Source organism: Sardina pilchardus, chromosome 24 (genome assembly GCF_963854185.1).
Source record: "Sardina pilchardus chromosome 24, fSarPil1.1, whole genome shotgun sequence".
Classification (NCBI taxonomy): domain Eukaryota; kingdom Metazoa; phylum Chordata; class Actinopteri; order Clupeiformes; family Clupeidae; genus Sardina; species Sardina pilchardus.
Window position 1 is genome coordinate 27,349,448 of NC_085017.1, and position 19,596 is coordinate 27,369,043.

The 19,596-nt window shown below is 43.1% G+C and overlaps 1 protein-coding gene across 2 annotated transcripts; it reads left to right on the forward strand.

The window, feature by feature from the left end:
• The first annotated feature begins 437 nt into the window (after nucleotides 1-437).
• snx10a (sorting nexin 10a) lies at nucleotides 438-7,227 on the forward strand. 2 transcript variants are annotated; one of them, XM_062529239.1, is made up of 7 exons: nucleotides 438-597; nucleotides 1,563-1,602; nucleotides 2,179-2,265; nucleotides 2,488-2,588; nucleotides 2,812-2,910; nucleotides 6,199-6,405; nucleotides 6,562-7,227. In XM_062529239.1, the coding sequence occupies exons 2-7, from the start codon at nucleotides 1,573-1,575 to the stop codon at nucleotides 6,647-6,649; spliced, it is 612 nt and encodes a 203-aa protein (XP_062385223.1). In that variant the 5' UTR covers nucleotides 438-597; nucleotides 1,563-1,572; the 3' UTR covers nucleotides 6,650-7,227. The 2 variants fall into 2 exon arrangements, with proteins under 2 accessions (XP_062385223.1, XP_062385224.1); XM_062529240.1 differs by lacking the exon at nucleotides 438-597 and adding an exon at nucleotides 1,387-1,411.
• The last annotated feature ends 12,369 nt before the right edge of the window (nucleotides 7,228-19,596 follow it).

The following is a 19,596-nucleotide window of genomic DNA, read 5'->3' on the forward strand; positions in this document are numbered from 1 at the left end:
GATCTGGACCAGTGTTGTAGATACCATTCGACTTTTACTTTTTAGTTGGTTGATTCTTAAATACCCATCTTAGCTGACTTGATGAATGCTGTTGTGGGGGTGGTATGTAAAACGGTTCTTAATGAGAAATCAAACTCTTGAAAGAAGAAATATCACCTGGCTGATTTAGTGATAGGCAGATGCTGTTCCTACAGGCCTAAAGCAATAGGTGTTCAAAAGTTTTGGGTCAGTTGCCTAGATGACAAGGAAATGCATAGGATCAGTCAGTCACTCACAACAACAAACTAATCAGTTTACAGAAACTATCCAGTTAAAACAAGATAGGCCTCGGCTTGATAGGCTAGGATAGAACAGTCGAAGGTAATTCTCTGGAAGCTTGTCATTGGCTGTTTTAATCATTTCTGATTGGTTGATAATAGGCTAACGACCAGTGAACCTGCTAGAAGTTTGAGAAGTTGGCAGAGCAGTATCTCCAAGCCTCTCGTGGGCTTACCTAGTCCATGATCAGGAATTCATTCATTCATTTCTCACGAGTGTAAGGCCCTTCTGGGGCGAAGTGCTCGCTCGCGGCTGGACCATTGAGCATAAAAAGTTAAGGTAAGGAAATGCGATTTTTAATTAAAATTTTTTTTTTTTTAAAAATCAACCTCTATACTCAGAGCTTTGCACCGATTGGTCACTTGCACGTTCTAATTTTATTTGCGGAATCTTGCATCTTGCGTATGAGTCTTCTTGGTTGTTGTCTCGAAGTAAATTGTAAATTAGTAGCCCACTCATCCATACAGCTGCTAACGACTCGCTCCATAAGAAATGTCGCGATGCATGTCTGTTTTCCGAAGGTGTGCTTTCGAAAGATACGCTTTATCCTTCATTTTAGTGAAGCCTAAATGGCCAAATGTATTTTGAATGATTTCATAGATTATGGTAGGCTAGCCTAATATCTGTTATTTAGACGTAGTTTTCAAACAGGAGTCGGGCAAGTTAACCCCCACGTGTTTTGGTTAATCATGCCGATGTATCGGTGTTTATCCAAACTGAAGATATGCTGAGCAAGTGCATTTGACCAAATTAATAAAGTGTAAATAACTTGTACCGCAGTATCCCTTCAGCATCAACTAGCACATGATGACGTAAGTGGGTTTTTTTTTTTTTTGCAATCATCTCGAGTGTGTTCCTAAAAATCATTCATTAAGAGAACCTGCGTGTCATGTGATCTAATTTGAATATGGCACAGGTTATTGCGAGAAAGAACCTCATCTTTTCAATTGTGACCTAATGTCTCAACACATGCATACTATGCTAGACCTTTTTTGTTTTCAATACACATTTCATCTGTTGACTAGTATTTGGCCTACACATTTGATTCTTTTTACTAGGCTATCTGATAGTGATATCCATTGTGGACCTATAGGTACGTTGGAATGTATACAAGAATGTAGCTATGATTTGATCTGTCCACCCTGGTGAACCTGTGCCATTCCCCTAATGCTGGCTGGCTGTGATTGTTTTCTTGTCATGTATGTAACGTCTCTCTTGTTCCTCTCACCTTGTTTTCTACCCAGTGAGTTGCTGATGGATGACATGATAGACGGCCTGAAAAAGGTTGGCACCTGTTTGTTGCTTCAATTAGACATGTGCTTCCCAAAGTGGCGGTGGGCACCTCCAGGGTTATTTCTAATAGTTTTTTTAACTATTAGAAATAGCATATTGTTGCCATAATTGTTTTTCTTTCCTTCTTTGTTAGGATGTTATGTTATTTTGTGGTATCATGCTTGTGTTTGATGGGCCTTTCAGTGCATGTGTGCTGTTGCATGCAACATTTGTATTCTAGCATTTTGGAGGTCACAGGCAAGTTTGGGAACCTCTGAATTAGACAACATGTTACATATGCATAGAATGTGCAGGTTAAGGGAAGTTTGCTTTATTTAGTTGTCCAATAACATGCCTCATTGTTTCTATACAGTGCGTGTGTGTGTGCGCGCGTGTGTTTGCGTGTGTGTGTGTGTGCGCGCTAATACTTGGGCATACATTTCTCCACGCCTATGGTGCCTTTAGATTCATGTAGTGACGCTAAACGCATGCCAAAGGGGAGAACTGTACAGCCACGTGGCTGTTGGAGTAAGAGCTGGTAGACCTTCTTACAGTGACTGACCCCGTTCATTTTGTTTGGTGTTCCAGGAGTTCATCTGTGTGTGCGTTCGAGATCCACACAGTCACAAAGAGGACTACTGGCACACGCACATAGACTATGAGATCTGCCTATACGTGAGTGGAACGTTCGATCATGGGAGAGGTTTTAGGGGGTTGAAATTCATGAAGGTGTACTATGCACATGTATGAGCAACTGTTTTGTAATGCATGCTTCCTAGAGATGAATACGTTTTTGCTTGTATCTGGTGACGGCAAGCTGAGCATTGCAATGGAACTGAATGTGGCAGTAGGAATGGGTGGTAATCCAAGAACACTTTCTTTGTGTGTTGTGTCCAGACAAACAGCATGTGCTTCAGGAAGAAAACATCTTGTGTTCGGCGCCGCTACAGTGAGTTTGTATGGCTGCGTCAGAGACTACAGGAAAACGAGATTCTCATGTGAGGCTCCACTTCTCCCTTAACGCTCCTTGACTTCAAGGGCATCTCTTACAACAAGGGCTGTTTGTTTAGATGCTTGAAGAATGTTTTTGCCAAATGTTCAGGGTTGATTTTGAAACCTGTGAGAAACCTGTGGTTAGATTCTAATATTTCACCAACATTCATTGTCACCTTTGTACCTGTCAAGATTTATGATGTAACCCTCTGTGTCTGTTTACTTTAGAGACCTTCCCAAACTTCCTCCTTGGAATCCATTCTTCAGTTTAAGTAATACTTGCCAGGTGGCTGAGAGGATGAAGGGACTGCAGAAGTTCTTGGAGGAGTGAGTAATGGTCATATTTCTGTATTTCTTTCTCTACTTACAGCTCTTCTCAAGTCCCCTGTTTTCATGTTAAATGTGTGGTTTAGCTTCACTGGACACTGCTCTGCACAGGGTTTGGGTGCTCTGCCCCCCAGTGGCTGACTGGTGGTATTACTGGCAAATTGCCGTACTGACAGATTACTGGCAAAAGTTTTTTTGTTGTTGCTCTTACACATGTGGAATTTGAGAGTTAGTATTCATGCAGATCAGTGGTGGGGAAAGAACCATTTCCACGTTTACATGGACACTTCTATTCCGATTAGAAATGGAATAACAGCTCAATCGGAATACAAAACTGTCATATAAACATCTCAAATGGAATGAAAATTGCTGATCCAAACATTAGTCTGGGGAGTCTGCAGTTTATTTCTACTGCACAATGCGTTCGAATGATTCTGTACGCTTGGATAGTCCTTCAACCAATCCGATCAATGATCCGGGTGCATCTTTTGATAAACTAGTTTGTGATTGGACCCAATACAAAGGTTGTGGACAGGAAGCAGGGGAGACAGATGTGCAGGTTTACAGCCTGAGTGGCTGGGCAAAATCCAAATTCGCTGGCAGGTCAGGCAGGGTTCACCCAGCCTAGGCAACAACTGGTATTCTGATCAAAGATTCTGAAGTGTTTGAAAGAACCTGATCGGAATAGAACGTACCCCATGTAAACAGACGGCACAAATTTTCAATCCGGATAGTTTAATTGGAAAATATAGCTGCAGGCAGCAATGAGGGGGCCAAGCAGTTAGGCCGGAGTAACTATGGCAGTTAAATGCTGTCAGCTCAATGCTGCAATCAGACATACGGGTGTAAGCTGTCAGAGCCAGTCTCATGTCTAGCACGTCAACAGTTTCAAGCCAACTGCCATTTTTGCTAATTTCAGCGTTCCTAGAGGTCAAAGGCTATCCTCCCGATAGGCTCATGAGTCCATGTACTAAGTTTGGCACATTTGCATCTATCAAAACCAATCAGTGTGCCAAATTTTCCAACTTTACCATATGGTTCCATGGGTTGCCATAGACTCCCATGGCGGAAGCATATTAACACTAAAAAAACACAATGGGTGCCTTCGCTGCTTGTCCCCCATTGACAAAAAATGTCCAACTGAAACACTTCCACTCCTCCACTAAGGCCCCGTCAGACTGCAGACGAATCTGATTCCTTCTCATGTCAGATTTTTAGGGCTGACTGTTCACACTGCCTTTAGTAAGTGTCCAAATCGGATATGGCTCTGTTCAGACTGGGTCTCATTAGAACAGATCTGAGAGGTTGCTGTAGCAACGAAAACAAACATTTCTGCCATCAGGAGGAAATACTTGCTAATTTGGTGTGATTAAACATAGAACAATACAACTAGGTGAGTGTTCATTGAATGCATGCATACACATGTGCGCATTTGCGCGACAGAAACCGAAATTAATCAGTGGCAAGCTCCGCTTCAAACTGTTGGAAGACTATTTAATTATTTAACGGCATTTAATAGAACAATGTGGATTCTTGCAACTTCCATAGAAACAGAGCAGAGACTGTACAATGCTCTATTTAGCATTGAGTATTGTTAATTCACGTTTAATATAACATGGTCAAAAGACAAAGCCGTAACGTTGCTCCACAACTCGAAATAGGTGGGCGGTCACGCACGTAAAGTCACGTCAGGGACAGTCAAATCCGATCTGAGTGTTGGGAGCTGTTCAGACTGAGACGCATCTGTCCATATCCGATACGAATGCGATATGAAACTACCTCCTGGATGTGGTTTGCAACCGTTTCGCAAAAATCGGATTTCATGTGACCGGTCACTGTTCAGACTTCAAAAGTGACATCCGATACAAATGTGAATGGGCTAAAAATCGGATTTTGTGCTGACAGTCTGAACGCAGCCTAACTGGGTTGAGCTAGGACTCGTATGTATGTCAAGTCATCATAGTCATTGAAGGGACTGTAAGCTTGGCCCACTGTGGGATGTTTGTCCAATAATACAATTTCAGAGACCAAAACCTAATTCCAAAAATGTTGGGGAAAAAACGGGGTCATATTCAGTTTGACGGCAATCTGATTGAAATGCATACAGATTTTATCTTCAAAAAACAGGGACGTATGTAGTTTTTCTGTATTTTCCCGGAGACAGGCATCCAGAAACGGGGACTGTCCCCTGAAGCCAGGGACGACTGATCACGCTAAGCTAACAGATTACCTCGTTTACTCTAATGCTGACCAACCTGGGATGGTTAACTCTAATTGAAGAACTCTTAACACTCAGAGTTAAATTGCTCAATTATCCAGGGTCTGCTGAAGTTCCACTTGAATGGAAGTCACGGTTATGTAATGTTTTTTGCAGACTCTGAACAATGAAGCACATTAGACCTTTACTTGCTGATGCACGGTTTACCAGTATTGCCAACTGTGCATGTCCGGTCATGTCAAATAGTTATGCAAGCAAGATGTTAAATCGTGTAAATCATTGTAGATAATCAATGAGTTGGGTGTTGGAACAGTGTTTCAGAAATGTATGTTCCCACGTGACTCCTCATTGACTTGGTTGTATGCTAGCTTGTGCATGTGTTTATGGGTTTTTTTGGGGGGATGGTGGGGTCTGCTGTGGAATGATTTGTTAGACCAGTGTTTCCCAACATTTTTTCCTTGAAGGCCCCATTGACTGACAAGCCAGGGCCTCCTACCCACATACACACTCTAGACATTGTTTTATTCAACCCTTGGGGTCTGAGGGCGAATTACCAGTGCCTAGCCTAGTTCAAACTGAAGGTTGCTTACGCAAGTTCAGTGGTCAGCGATAATAAATAGCTATGAATTTAAATGTGGAATAAAAATATGTTTTAGTTTGGATTATACGGAGTTGTGATTATCCTACTGGGTGTGATATTGGGATTGGAGCCACGCCTCCAGAGTACCGGAATGTGCAATGCTTGATCACGAGCGGGAGGGAGGAGCAGATTGCAGTTTGATAGATGCATCAGAATCCAATCATTGTCCAATCCAATCACAGATTTGTTAAGAAGCTCTTAAGTGCTAAGAACTTCTTTGGAGCGTTCTTAGAGCGCTCCTGAGAAGTTCTAAGCCCTTAAGATCTTAATAAATCTGGGAGACCCAACCCTGATCTCTAATCTGTTGCTCCGTGTGAGTGGGGAAAGTTCTAAGTTCCACACTTCCCTCCGCATCAGCGCTCTAAAGGTTGCCCTGTGTATCGTATCCCTAGCAGAATTCTAAAATCGTTTCTACTTGTGTGTCCTACAGTGTACTACAGACCTCCTTGTTCCTGTCGGACAGCCGAGTGCACTTGTTTCTGCAGTCCCATCTTAACATCATGAAGATTGATGCATGTGCCCAAGGACTCACACGCTACACTGTAGAACAAGCAATCCAGGCCTGCACATGTGATCTGTCAAGATTCCCTTTTGAAGATGAAGAAGGCAAAATTGGCTGTGACTCCGACTGTGAAAGGTAATGTAACGTATGTAATGTAATGTGTGTAATGTATCCATTGAAGTCATATACTACAGACATAGCTTGCAGAAGTAACTTTTCAGTTTTGTAGTGATTGATTGGCCTGTTGCTTGCATTGCGTTCATGTAAACGGTCTATGTTGTGGTTTTGCAGCATCTCGTCTTCTGGTTTGGGTCACAGTATGGAACCAACGATGTCTCTTAGCGAAGGTGCGTCTGCCTCTGATGACCAGGAGGTCTAGTCCAAGGCCAACCCAGAGTAGCTCGTCAGCTGGCTGCAAGCATGAGGTGGACCAGGGTGCCATGGTGGACCTGTTCTTGTGTGACCTTGTGTGTTCTTGTGTGACCTTGTGTGGTCAGACAAGTTGGTAAATGGTCCTGGTTGCTTGCGTACCCTCTCGTTTCCTTAATTCTTAATATGTAGAATTATTTGCTGCTGGTATGTGATGCTGTCTCAAAAGCCATGTCATAGTTTATTCTGCGTGTTTTGTCATGGTAATAACTTTGTCCCTTTTTGCACCCCTTGTGTCCCCCTTTTTTTTTTTTTTAAAGAGATTTAATGTCCTCATTCTTAATGTTTGAAGACCCAGTAGAGGGCACTTGAAGCTCCTGCTCTTTTTATTTTGCTCGCAAAGTATTGTTAAAGGAATCTGTCTTAATGTGTTTATAAATGAATGTTTTAACTGCTCAATGTGCAGGAGCTTCTGAAGATGATCGGGAAAATAATACATTTATTTTTATCTTAATTTAATTTTTGAAAATATTTTTATCGTCACTTAAATGTGTATTATAAAAATAAAGTGTATTTAGAAAAAAAATACTTCAAATGACTTGATGTCTCTTTTAAGGTGCAGGAATACAGTAATCTCACCCTGATCCAATGAGGGGCTATGAAGTACAGAGGTCCAGCTTCAAAGTCTATCTCTAACTTGTAAATATGGGGCAATAAAGCTCTACATAGAATTCTATGAGGTCAGTTTGAATACGGAAATGAACTCCAAAGTAGGGTTCAGACCAAAGATTCCCGACGAGACGAGCCACAATGTTCTAAAACCGTGCAACTGCGAATAAACATGTTGAATACTCTGCGACGGCTTGCAACTTCTGATTCACACTGCTGCAACATGGTCTCGTCGTGCCGGGAATCTTTGGTGTGAATTGGGCTTAAGGCCGAGAGTTTAAGTGGAGCAGTGGGTAATGAAGGATCTTTGTGGATGGACCATTATATAGGCCATAGAGAAAGCGCACCTACGGCGTCCTCCATTGTGCTACACAGGATTGAGGGAGAGCCACCGAGGTCTATTAGCGCTGGCAAAACTCAACGTGTTGCCACAGGCATGTTGATGTGGGTGCAGTCCATCGGTTACTCCTGTCCATTCATCAGTGTCTAGCACTGGCAGATTCACACCATTAGCGGGGTGAGCAGTACACACATTCCATGCTCCTCCATGAGTCCAGGCTTTTCCCAGAGGACTCAAGCTTTCATATGTCAGCCATAGAGTATGGTAAATAATGTTAGTGGCTGTGTGTGGGTCAACCTCTCCAAAATTCCCATTTAAAAACGCTTCGATTTTTGCTGGATTGCTTCATTCCATTAACTTCTATTTGTTATTTGTAATATTAATGTAATGCCATTTTAAAATAATTAATGACATATTTCATGATCCATCATCATATGGCTGGAGATAACATTTCAGCCTTATAACTAAATACTTCAGATACAATGTGACTGATTAGGTGTAACTACAACATGCCACCACAGGGTGGAGTCAATGACAACACTGTAATTAGGTGGTAAGGTGATATGCCACAAATTATTGTTTCAAATGAGCCCATGATACCGTGGGATAAATGTCTTTTTTCACTCATTGTTGGAATATTTGAGAGCTTTGTGTATCATGTCACAGCGCCTTTTCAGTCCCTAGACATCCCTGCTGAGAGGTACAGCTGGAGAGAAGACCCAATGGGCCCTGAAAGAGAATGGTATGTCCCTCTCACGAGAGCACTCTACATATTATGAATTCACTTTCTAGTCTGTCTGTTGTGCTTGCACAGTTTCTGGCTTTGAAAACACATCATATTGGTGTCATTGTAAACACTTCTTCACTGTTGGTTTCTACCACCTACATGAGCTTTCTGGGCATTAAATGTGGTTGATTTCCTTTTTCTTACTTTTAAATGTATAGGCTGTTGTGTGAAAGGAGTTATGGTGCATATATATGTTGGTAACATAAACAGACAGGTCAGACAGAGGTCAGCAAGATGATTCTATTTGCTCTGTTGTCTGTTAATAATTTGTATTTCTTTATGTTGCCAATATGATACATTGTTTTAATGTTAATACAATGTTTATTGATGTCACTGTAAGTCGTTTGGAAGTCCTCTAAGAACCATAAACATAAACAGATCATCACGTCTCAGGTCTTGGCTATGGAAGTAGCCTAATCCTAACTTTTTTTTATCTTAGGCCTAATAGATAATTATAATATAGACAATTATGATAATTAAGATAGACAATTATGACAATTGCGAATAAATCGTAGGCTTTCTTTCTGGCGCGATATGGCAATCCTGTAGTCAAGCTACATTTTTAGGCAACGAGAACAGATTAAAAAGGTCTGCACGGAGTAATATTTCTGGGTGGAAAAAGTTGCACTGCGTCATAATAGGCAACAAAGAAACGTCACCGTTAAATAATGATTATGACGTAGGCTAGGCTACTCATAAAACGTTCGATCGTTACCAGCCACTTCTTCAACATCATTCATCCGGAGCACAAATTCACATAGACGAGCGCACCTTAGATTACTGCATAGATACTGCGAAAATCAAGCACAAAGTAGAAAGTCATCTGAAAGGTGGGCTAAGATAATAAGGAATAGGCTACCAACCAACTCCGCAGAAATTATTGTTAGCTATGTAATGCAATTATGTTTGCTCTTTTTTGTGATAGTTCTGCATTTATTTCATGTTAGGCTGGATAGAACAAACCACAGTCAGATTTGTTTACACCTGTATACAAAAATGTAGGCCTATGTATTTTACATGATTTATGTACATCCATCTCTCTCTCTCTCTCTCTCTCTCTCTCTCTCTCTCTCTCTCTCTCTCTCTCTCTCTCTCTCTCTCTCTCTCTCTCTCTCTCTCTCTCCCTCACTCTGAAGAGAAATATTGAGGGCCTAATCATGTGTAAAAAGTAAAACTTGATAGCAATCTGCGCTGATTAGGCATTATTCTATTGCGTCATGTTCTCAGGATTTCTAGAAATGGATGGGCAAGAGGATCTGACCGCAGGCTTGAGTACTGCCATGGCCAGTGAGCTGCGGTGGTTTCTTGCTGATATAGCATACGAGAAACAGGAGAAAGAGTGTGGCCTGAAGCTGACTCTGGACAGGCTTCACCTGGACCTCAAGGCGCTGGAGCGGGCCAAGCAGAGGCAGGCCGAGGACTGGCAACGAGAGAGCGCGAGGTTGGACGCGGCCGGGGAGGCTGCCAGGCGCAAAGTCCATGAGAGAAATCGTGACGCCATCTCTCGCTTGAAATCCGAGCTGGACGAAGACACCGAGGAGTTTGAGAGACAGAGACAGAAATGGCGTGCTCTAGAGACTCTGCACAAGAGGGTGGTCTTTCTCCTGGAGCTGAAGGAGCAGGACGATAATAAGAAAATTATGGCCAAGGAGACAGACCTCATGCTTGCAGAGTCCGAGAGGTGGGCTGTATGGACCAAAGAGAGAGAGACCTGCACCCTATTCACGGCTCTGACTGCTTTGGCCAACAAGCAGAAGATGCTGAAGGATCTAAAGACCCAGGCAGAAAAATGGATGGTTAGAAATGTCCCTTTTACCTTGACATTTCAGATATATTCTCTAGTTGATACTCTAAATACATGTACATTTATCCTACACAACACAGAGGAAAACTGAGGAAATGCTGTGCTTGTGTTCCTCAGGTGCCTGGTGCATCTGCTCAACTAGTCAGCAGCACTGAGAGGATCCCCATGGTTTTTCAAACATGGATGATGAGGGATGAGTGGAGGAAACTCCAGAACAACAGGTCCTGCCTCAACGATGGCCTCCAGGTACCTGAACACACAGCTGACATAAGAGCTCCAATTTAACAATGACTGTTAAACTTTGCAATTAAACCATGACTGTTAAAATAGGCTGAGTATCACTACAATGGCCTTATTTTATCATTATTAACCCAAAAGATGTTTTTTTACTCTGTCTCTCTCTCCCAGAGCTTCATCAGCCGGAAGGACGTTGAACGCGTCATTACTAAAAACCAGATGCTCGAGGCAAAGATCGATGTGAAATTCCAAAAGCAGATGCAGCAGCACATGGCTGAGATCCTAAAACAACAGCAGAAGATCAGGGCTGCTGAGCTGAAAAAGAAGATGAAGCTGGAGGAGAAGACCAGGAAAGAACTGCAGAAAGTGCAGAAGGCCGAGCTGAAGGAACAGCAAAGGAAGGAAGCCAAGGAGAAGAAGGAGGCCGAAAGACTTGAAAAGAAGAGAGCTAAAGAGGAGAGGGCCAAGACCAGCCGGTCCGCATTCTGTTGCTGGAGATCATCCAGCGCAGAAGAAGAAGCCTGAATTGATAGCATCGTCATGTCCTTCCTTCTCATTTACATGCATCCACAAGTGCCTTTCCTTCCCTGCCCTGCCCAGGCTGCTGCTGCTGCTGCTGCTGCTGCTGCTGCTGCTGCTGCTGCTGCTGCTTGGACCTGCTTATGCTGCTGCTGCTGCTGCTGCTTGGACCTGCTTATGCTGCTGCTGCTGCTGCTGCTTGGACCTGCTTATGCTGCTGCTGCTGCTGCTGCTTGGACCTGCTTATGCTGCTGCTGCTGCTGCTGCTTGGACCTGCTTATGCCCCGTCCGCCCCTCCTGCCTGACCACTCCTGACCACAGAAATCAATTAATAAATTATAATAAATTATACTCTTCCACTCTTCCAACTCACTCCATGCTGGGCTATTTCTGTTCTTTGTGAGAAAGAAGTGAAAAAGTAAAAGATAATCAGTAAATTACTGTCATGACTTCATTCACCTCCATATCTAAGAATCCATATACCATGATGATGATGATGTAGGCTAGTGGAGGTTTTAGGTTAATGGGTGGAAATTCAGAAGTTTTTGCTTTTTTTGCCACCACACCAAAATGGCTAATCAACAACCAAGCCTGATTGCCTATTACACAACATACTGTAGTATAGGATATTACTAGTAGTGCTACAACAAACCAAAGCTGCAAACACAAAATCACCAAAAAAAAAGCAACCTTCGTGCAGAACAAGTCTTCACTAGCAAGTGTTGATGCAAGCAAAGCTAGTAGTCCAATTTGAGCTGCCTGTTGAGCATAAGAAATGTCATTACTGATCAATTCTTTTGATGAGTACATGACAATAAACTTGAACTTAATATACCCATACAAAACATAAGCCATGAATGCAAGCACCAATCAATACTTGCGGACACCAACAACAACTACTCTGCTTTCTGCCGTCATTCCTCTTTGTTTCTGTGGCCATTTATGATCCATTCTGCAACATAACCAGACAAAGTGGGCGCCATTGCGGGCACCGGCAAATACCATTGCAGAAACACAGCGATAATTGGCCTGGTTAACACCTGACCTCTTTGACCACTCAAATGTGCTAACAGATGGGCTCTTCCAGGCGACAGCGACGAGATTTCACATGTTCATTTCTCTGCACTGATGCTGTGTGGTTTATGATCCAATGATGAACACTGGCTACATTGCATGAATTACAAATGATTTCATATCAGGGAAAGTTCAGGGCTGGAATAAAAGCCCATAGAGTGATCTTAGTCAGACCTACTCTTAAAGTGTACTTTCATGAAGGATGTAATTAGTTCCCCATACCAAGCTATGATACCAAGCATATTCTGGTTTATAGAATGGTTGGAACTATGTTCTAGAATGGTTGGAACTATGTTGTACAGTACTATTCTACTCTGGGCCAGAGAGCAACATCACACACCGGGCACCCCTCATCATCCAAGTGTTATCAGCCAATTGGGAAACTACCAGAAGCAACATACAGGGCCTCTTTGCGCTGCTAAGTTAGACACAATTGCACATACTGTAATGCAGAATCAGCACAGCAAGCCTTATTTTCTGGGCCCCCCTTCCGAACCGGCCCTGCAGAACACATCTTTATAGTTTACAGGGTAGGCTACAGGTTGGTTTAAGCAGTATGCAAGCTGATACCAACCTTAATGTCAGTTAGACACAAGACATTAAGCAAAAAGTCGATTTTGATTTGATATTTCCTCTATCTATTACTTCTGCCGTCTTTTGCCATTCTTTCAAAATTTAGTGAGTCATGTCATGATCAATCTGTTTCATGTGATATTCTGGGAGGAACATTTCATGTTGCCTTGTGTGTGTCTGTGTGTCTGTGTGTCTGTGTTTGCGTCTGTGTGTGTGTGTGTGTGTGTGTGTGTAACATTGGCTAGTGTGGCTTGGAGTGGAAATGGATTCTCGGATAGCCAGAAGGCTAAGGAGTGAGCGTCTGAAGGCTGCCCCGTACACCGTCCCAGCAATCCTGAAGCACTACAGCAGGTGAAATAAGGATGTAGAGCATCTGGTAAGGCTTTCTCTGAAGTATTTCTGTTTGCAATATGGTAGTGTAAAAAGTTACGAGTTGGTAGTGTCGTTATGATAACTCACAGTGATCCCCCCCAAGGGGTTGGAGTTATTGGGACCATGTATAATCATAAATTTCTTTAAATTCCTTCACATGCTGTATCTGACCTTTCCTTGAAGGTGATAATTATACCCCTCTCTCTCTCTCCCTCTCCCGGTTCTAAATGATATGCATGGGGAGGGGCTGGCTGTGCTAGGGTGAGCCATAATCAATGAGTGGTCTTAAGTTTATCTGATTTTTAACACGTTGGAGAGGGGGAGGTCGATGGGGGTTGTGCCCGTGTCAAGTTGACCTTTTCAGCCCAGGCGTGGTGCAGGGTCCCCTGGGCTCTCCCGGCTTCGCCAGCCCCTGCTGACTGGCACCAGTCTGTTCCCCTCCAACACAAAGTCGGCACAGATGTCTATATCTCGATGTCGCCGTGGTGACAGCTGGCGGTCGCTGTATTTGTAAACTGTCCTTCGCTGGTGACACTTTGCCAATGAGCGACACGGCTAATTTATGCAACGTGTTGGGCCGGGCGGGAGCAGAGAGCAACTAATTGAGTCATTATCCACTAGCGCCGGCACACACACACACACATGCACACACAGGCATTATCTGCTAATACAGGCCAGTCGTACACACAAATTGGCTTATTTAGTAAAGCTGTCCCCTGGTGATACCACTCGGCCACTCTTCATTGCGTCCCTCTTCGAGCTGCTCTCTCTCCATCGGCTCATTAATGCATCTCTGTGTGTTTGGGTGCGCTTGTGAACAACACAGGGGAGACAGAAAGAGGGCATCCATGTTTCTGCACAGGACTGAATCTGGCCAAATGTCTTTTGGCTGGACGTCTCTCCTTCTCTCTGAGCAAAAATTCTCCCTAGAGTAATTTGAGAGTACACATGCTCTAAAAACAAAATTGATGGTGACCCAACGAGATGAAAATGTGATGTGATGTGAAAATGTGACAAAAAGACACCAAAAGTCACATAGCAGTGGTGTGAATGTGTGCAGATGGATGACAATAATCATTCATGCAGAAGAATCAGTTTGAATTAGTTCAGTGAGATGGAATTTTATATTGCGTGCCAATGAGCTTAATGGGTTTCCAAGGCTGAATGGCAAAGTCAGAGATCATCATGGACAGATAGATAGATAGATAATGGGTAGTATCAGCTGGAGACCACAGTGCAATAGTGTAAAAGTACTGTATGGAGATTCACCAGTTCGCTCATTGGACTGAGTGCAGAGAATAGCGAGTTTGACTTGGTAGCTGGCCATGGTCCTGGGATGCCAATAGCAGAGATCACATGTGAGTGATGTCCGCTAACACCCCCTGTGGATGAGGGGTAATTTAGAGCTTAGAGATAGTAGTGAAATGGAGGACCAGGGGAGGAGGGGGGAGGCTTTGCAACTCCAGCATGACATCAAGGAAAGTAAGGAGGGTTTTATTCCCTACGAGCGGAAATGGGGTGAGTGATGGCTGTCAATCAACCCCATGGCCTCCATCCAAACTTTGTTTAGAAACAACATTTAATTGAATCCTGCTTTGCTTAACTAGTTAGGAAACTGTATCTGAACTTCTTGCCTTGGGTCTCTTATGATGGATCATTGTAGGCTAACTAGCATAGGCTATGCTATGGCCAGATGTAGTAGCTGTAAAGAGCAAATAATATAAACAGACACTGCTTCACCAGCTCACACACTGTGATTCTAGGTTGAAACCCACAGGATGATATTTTTCAATCATTTTAAATCAATAGGCTGAATCAGCAAATCAAGGGAACTTGTGATCAATTTCAGGGTGGTTTGCCATTCAGAATTCACACATCAAAGCTGTCAGTGCAGAATATCTCAGCAATTTCAGAACACCTCAAGCATCAGTCACATCACCTGTCTCTCACGATGGACAGGTTTTTTTTTCTTTTCCCAATCAGTAATGCATACGAGTGGGTAGTGCATAAATATATCACATGGTTTATTTTGCAGTACTTTTCAAGCACAAGAAAGCGTAGAAAGTATATTTTTCAAACTTGCCCATCTTATCCAAGTTATATCTTGTAATGTTGGCCTATTACCACTGTCACGTAAATGAATTGATAACCCATTATTTAATACTGTATATCATCCACATCATGGCCACCAGACACTGATTGCCACAAGTAACCTACTGTAGAATGGTTTTCACCATACTAGCTCATTCCAGTTCCCCGGAAGTTCAGGCAGGGTTCAACCAGCCTAAGCTTACTTATGACAGGATATGAAATCTGCCTTATCAAAAAAAAAAACAGTGCTCTGTAGCTTCCTGCACATTCAATGATTATGGCAGCTTAAGGAAAAGACCGAAATATTCATCCATTTACTCATTAATGCATTTCAACATGCTGGTCTTTAAATGACATCTAACTCATCTCTCTGCAGCTTTCTATATGCGGACTTTGATGCTCCTCATCCACCCTGCCAAACCCTAGTTGGTCCTGGCCCTGATGCCTGGGGTAAGTCAGAGTCTCCAGGGCCCTTGTCATCCATTTAGTTGACAGGATCTTATCTCCTATTTCTCAGACAGAGGATGGGGATGTTCTTCAAAGTTCATTTATGACTGGGTGTAAATCCCATAAATATCAGAGTGTAATTCCTCAATAGTTCTTATGATGAATCATCACATATGATTTTGATATCCAGTTTGCCTTCATATTCTCACACATTTTAATTGACATTCTTAGGACAGACCTATTCCGATTCCCCCTCGCCCCCCTCTCTCCATGTCAGTGTAATACTTGGAGAAATCGAGATTCTGATAGTACTAACGTGATAATGGTGTCTCTTATTAGTCCTGATGTGATGTTTGTGGCTGAAGGGATTAGTCAATATGTTTTCTCATTTCTCTGTATTGATTAGTCGCTCAGGACTCTTGGAGCTGTGCTGCAATGCCATACAGAATCAATTTAATCTGTCTACAAATGTTTTAAGAGAAATTAATGATTTCCTGTATCAATACCTCTAATAAGAAGGTAAGCAACCTTAATAAGAGGATGCAATCCTGAGGCCAAAGACTGTAAGGATGTTCTGTGAGTGAGTCCTGACTGAGCATGTCCAAGAAACGAGGAGCACATTTAACTTGGCCATCTCTTCTGTGCCATGTGTGTGTGCTCACTTCAAGTGTGTGTGTGTGTTTGTGTGTGTGTGTGTGTGTGGATGGGTGGTTGATGGATGGGTGAAATGAGGTGGACTAATTCCTGCGTGTACCAGAACATGAACAATCACAACCAGAAGCACTGAAACCTACAGTATTTTTCTGTTTAAACTAGACAGCACTTTATTGCCTCGCCATGAAATCATAAACCTTCACAGCAGTCCAGTGTCATGTACACACCTAACACACTGTACTAGGTGTTCTGTGAGAGCCGTACCTGCTCCTGAGTGTGTTAAAGGGCCGCCATTTAAGGTCATGACCAGTACGCCCTTTGTCTCCATGAGGCGAGATCAATAGCTTCCTGCTGCTGCTGCTGCTTGGATCAATAGGTTAGCCTAATCATGCCTTAAAGGTAGCAACTCAAGTTTACATTGAACAGCATAGCACTGTTGCATCGAGCACTCGCCACAAGTCTTCCGTCAACTTTCGTGCACAGAAATAACTTGGTAACAGTTGGTGATGTCATCCCAGATGCCACCATAGATGTATTCATATCAATGCCAAGTCCTGTCACTAGTCATGATCACAATTGATAACCAATGACATGCCAGTATGATGTTATTATTACAGTCATGACAGCTCAAACAATTTTGGATGCCATAGCAGCATGCCTTTAATCTGTCATTATCAAACATCTTGCTACAATCATTCATGCTCGAATTACATGGTGACATCACTGGACAATTGTCATTCCAGTTTGACATATATTATGCAGAGTCTTTTGGGGGTTCTGGAAAAATCAGTATCTTTCAGGAAATGATCATAATATTTGCATTATTATTGAGTTGTCATGGATGTTATTCTAGTGTATATACCATGATGCAATTGCACAGCAGGAACAAAATGAAGCTTCAGTGTGATAAAGTGACAAGCAAAAGAGTAAAGGGGCATCCACACCAAGAACGATAACGATAACGATAACTATAACCATAACGATAAAAGCGTCCACACTGGCCAAAGATAAGAAAAGTCTCTCCTCATGTTAATGAATGTGATGGCTAGAATATTACGGGTTCTGATTGGCTGTTAGCTTTTTATCGTTCTCAAAATCGCTCTGAAAGTGATCAGCAACGATATCGTTCTTCATGTCGTTATCGTTATAGTTTATGTGTGAACGTTGTCATTCATTTGAACGAGAGCGATATTTATTTATAGTTATCATTATCGTTATCGTTCTTGGTGTGAACGGCCCTTTTTTTTTAACAATTCCCACATGAGAAGAACATTCCCCCTTAGCCCATTTAAAGAAACATAACGGCGTAATAGGTTGAAGTCCAAAAGTTATGTATGGAAATTGTTTACTATACCAGTGCCTTGCCTTTGAAAGATTTTTAATTGTTCCTTTAGTGCAATAGAAACAGAATGCTCAACTTCAACAATCTAGAGGATCCTCAGGGCAGGTTAGGATTAGTGTGTTTGGTTTGTGTTACCGAATAAAAGTCAAAGTACACACACACACACACACACACTCACACACACACACACACACACACACACACACACACACACACAGAGAGACGGTTCCTAAGCCCATGTTTGATCAGTAAAGCTAACAGTCTAGTGCGCAACTAATCCCCCTGAGCAGCTGTTTAAGAAAAGACATGAGCTGTGGAATCCCAGATGAGGAGAATTGACCCAGAGCTTACACATAGACACACACTCATAAACATGCACACTCACGCACACTCTCTCACACATGCACGCACACACACACACACATCCAGAAACAGACACACACATCTCCCAGGACACAAGAAATAGGTATAACAATATACAGATGAAAATATGAGAATTTCTCATGAAACCTGGAGAACATATGTGTCCTGTGTGTGTGTGTGTATTTATCAAAGCATGTGGTATCCAGGCAAGTGTCTTTCCGAACATTTGATTGGTTTATATTCAGTTGTGGAGATAATTAAAAATAATTTCCATTACATCTCCACAACTAAATGAAAATCCTGCATGATGAAGTATTAATTTATGTTATGCAAAAATGTCACTACACTGCTATGGTATGCTAACTGTAAATAACTGTCTCATATAACCATGTTCTGTGATTATTGAGGCACTGAGGTCATTGCAGTTCAGTTATGTCGTCATGCGAAGGGCTCTGACAAGCCAGACAGAAATGCATCCCTGAGTGTAGGATTCCTCTTGGAGATGAAAGACTATGATTTCCTCATTAAATCGGCCCAATTTAATTGAATCCTATTTTATTCTTCCTCCCATGGGAACGGCGACACCCGCTGCAAGCTGCCACCGCGGTATCGACTGCTGCTTGTCTAACAGGCCACGCTGTCGCTGGGAATATTGCGTGCAGCGGCGTTAACTTCTCATCAGGATTATCGGCTGGCAGGAAATTTAACATTCACACGAGGGCGCGGCGGCTCGCGGAGCCAAATGCCAGTCTATAGATCACGTCATCGGCGCACCGACACGCAGGTGACACGCCGCGCGGGGAGAGAGGGAGAGGAGTGATCTCTGGCAGCGCTCCTTACAGATGGCCCTGTCACGGTCAGCTCCCCGCAGACTGCCCCCCAGCTCCTGCCGCACATATTCTAATGAACTCTGGGACGGACATGCTAGTTACAGGTGTGTGTGTATGCGCATGTATGTATATGGAATGTGTGTGTGTGTGTGTGTGTGTGTGTGTGTGTGTGTGTGTGTGTGTGTGTGTGTGTGCAGGGGCATGGACCAGGGGTACGTGCTAGTTACAGGTGTGTGTGTGTGTGTGTGTGTGTGTGTGTGTGTGTGTGTGTGTGTGTGTGTGTGTGTATGCGCATGTATGTATATGGAAGTGTGTGTGCGCCAGCGTGCACATGGGCCGGGGGTACATGGGTCACTTTGGCAGAAACAGAACTACACAGAAACGGGCAGCGCCGGAGGTGGCAGAGAGATGCAAGATGATGGGCACAAGAGAATGAGTGAAGTGCAGACAAGTGCTATAAAAGTATGTGTGTGTGTACATACGTGTTTGTGTGTGTGTGTGTGTGTGTGTGTACGTACGTGTTTGCATGTGTGTGTGTGTGTGTGTGTGTGTGTGTGTGTGTACAGGTACGTACATGTTTGTGTGTGTGTGCGTGTGCACGCACATATGTGTGTGTGTTCTACAAGCTAGTTATGCTTGGGCGCGTAAAAGTATCGCCTCTGCTATTCTCCCAAGTATAAGCTTCTGGAGAAGATCTTCATGGTGACAGCCTTGAGTGGCTCCATGACAAATTGCTTTAATCCTCCCTGATTGTGTTTTCAGCGGCTGTCTGTCAGAGCACGTCCCCTTGCATCTCACACAGAGACACTGAAGACACTTACGTTCCAATCTCCTTCCTCTCAGATGCTGAGGTGT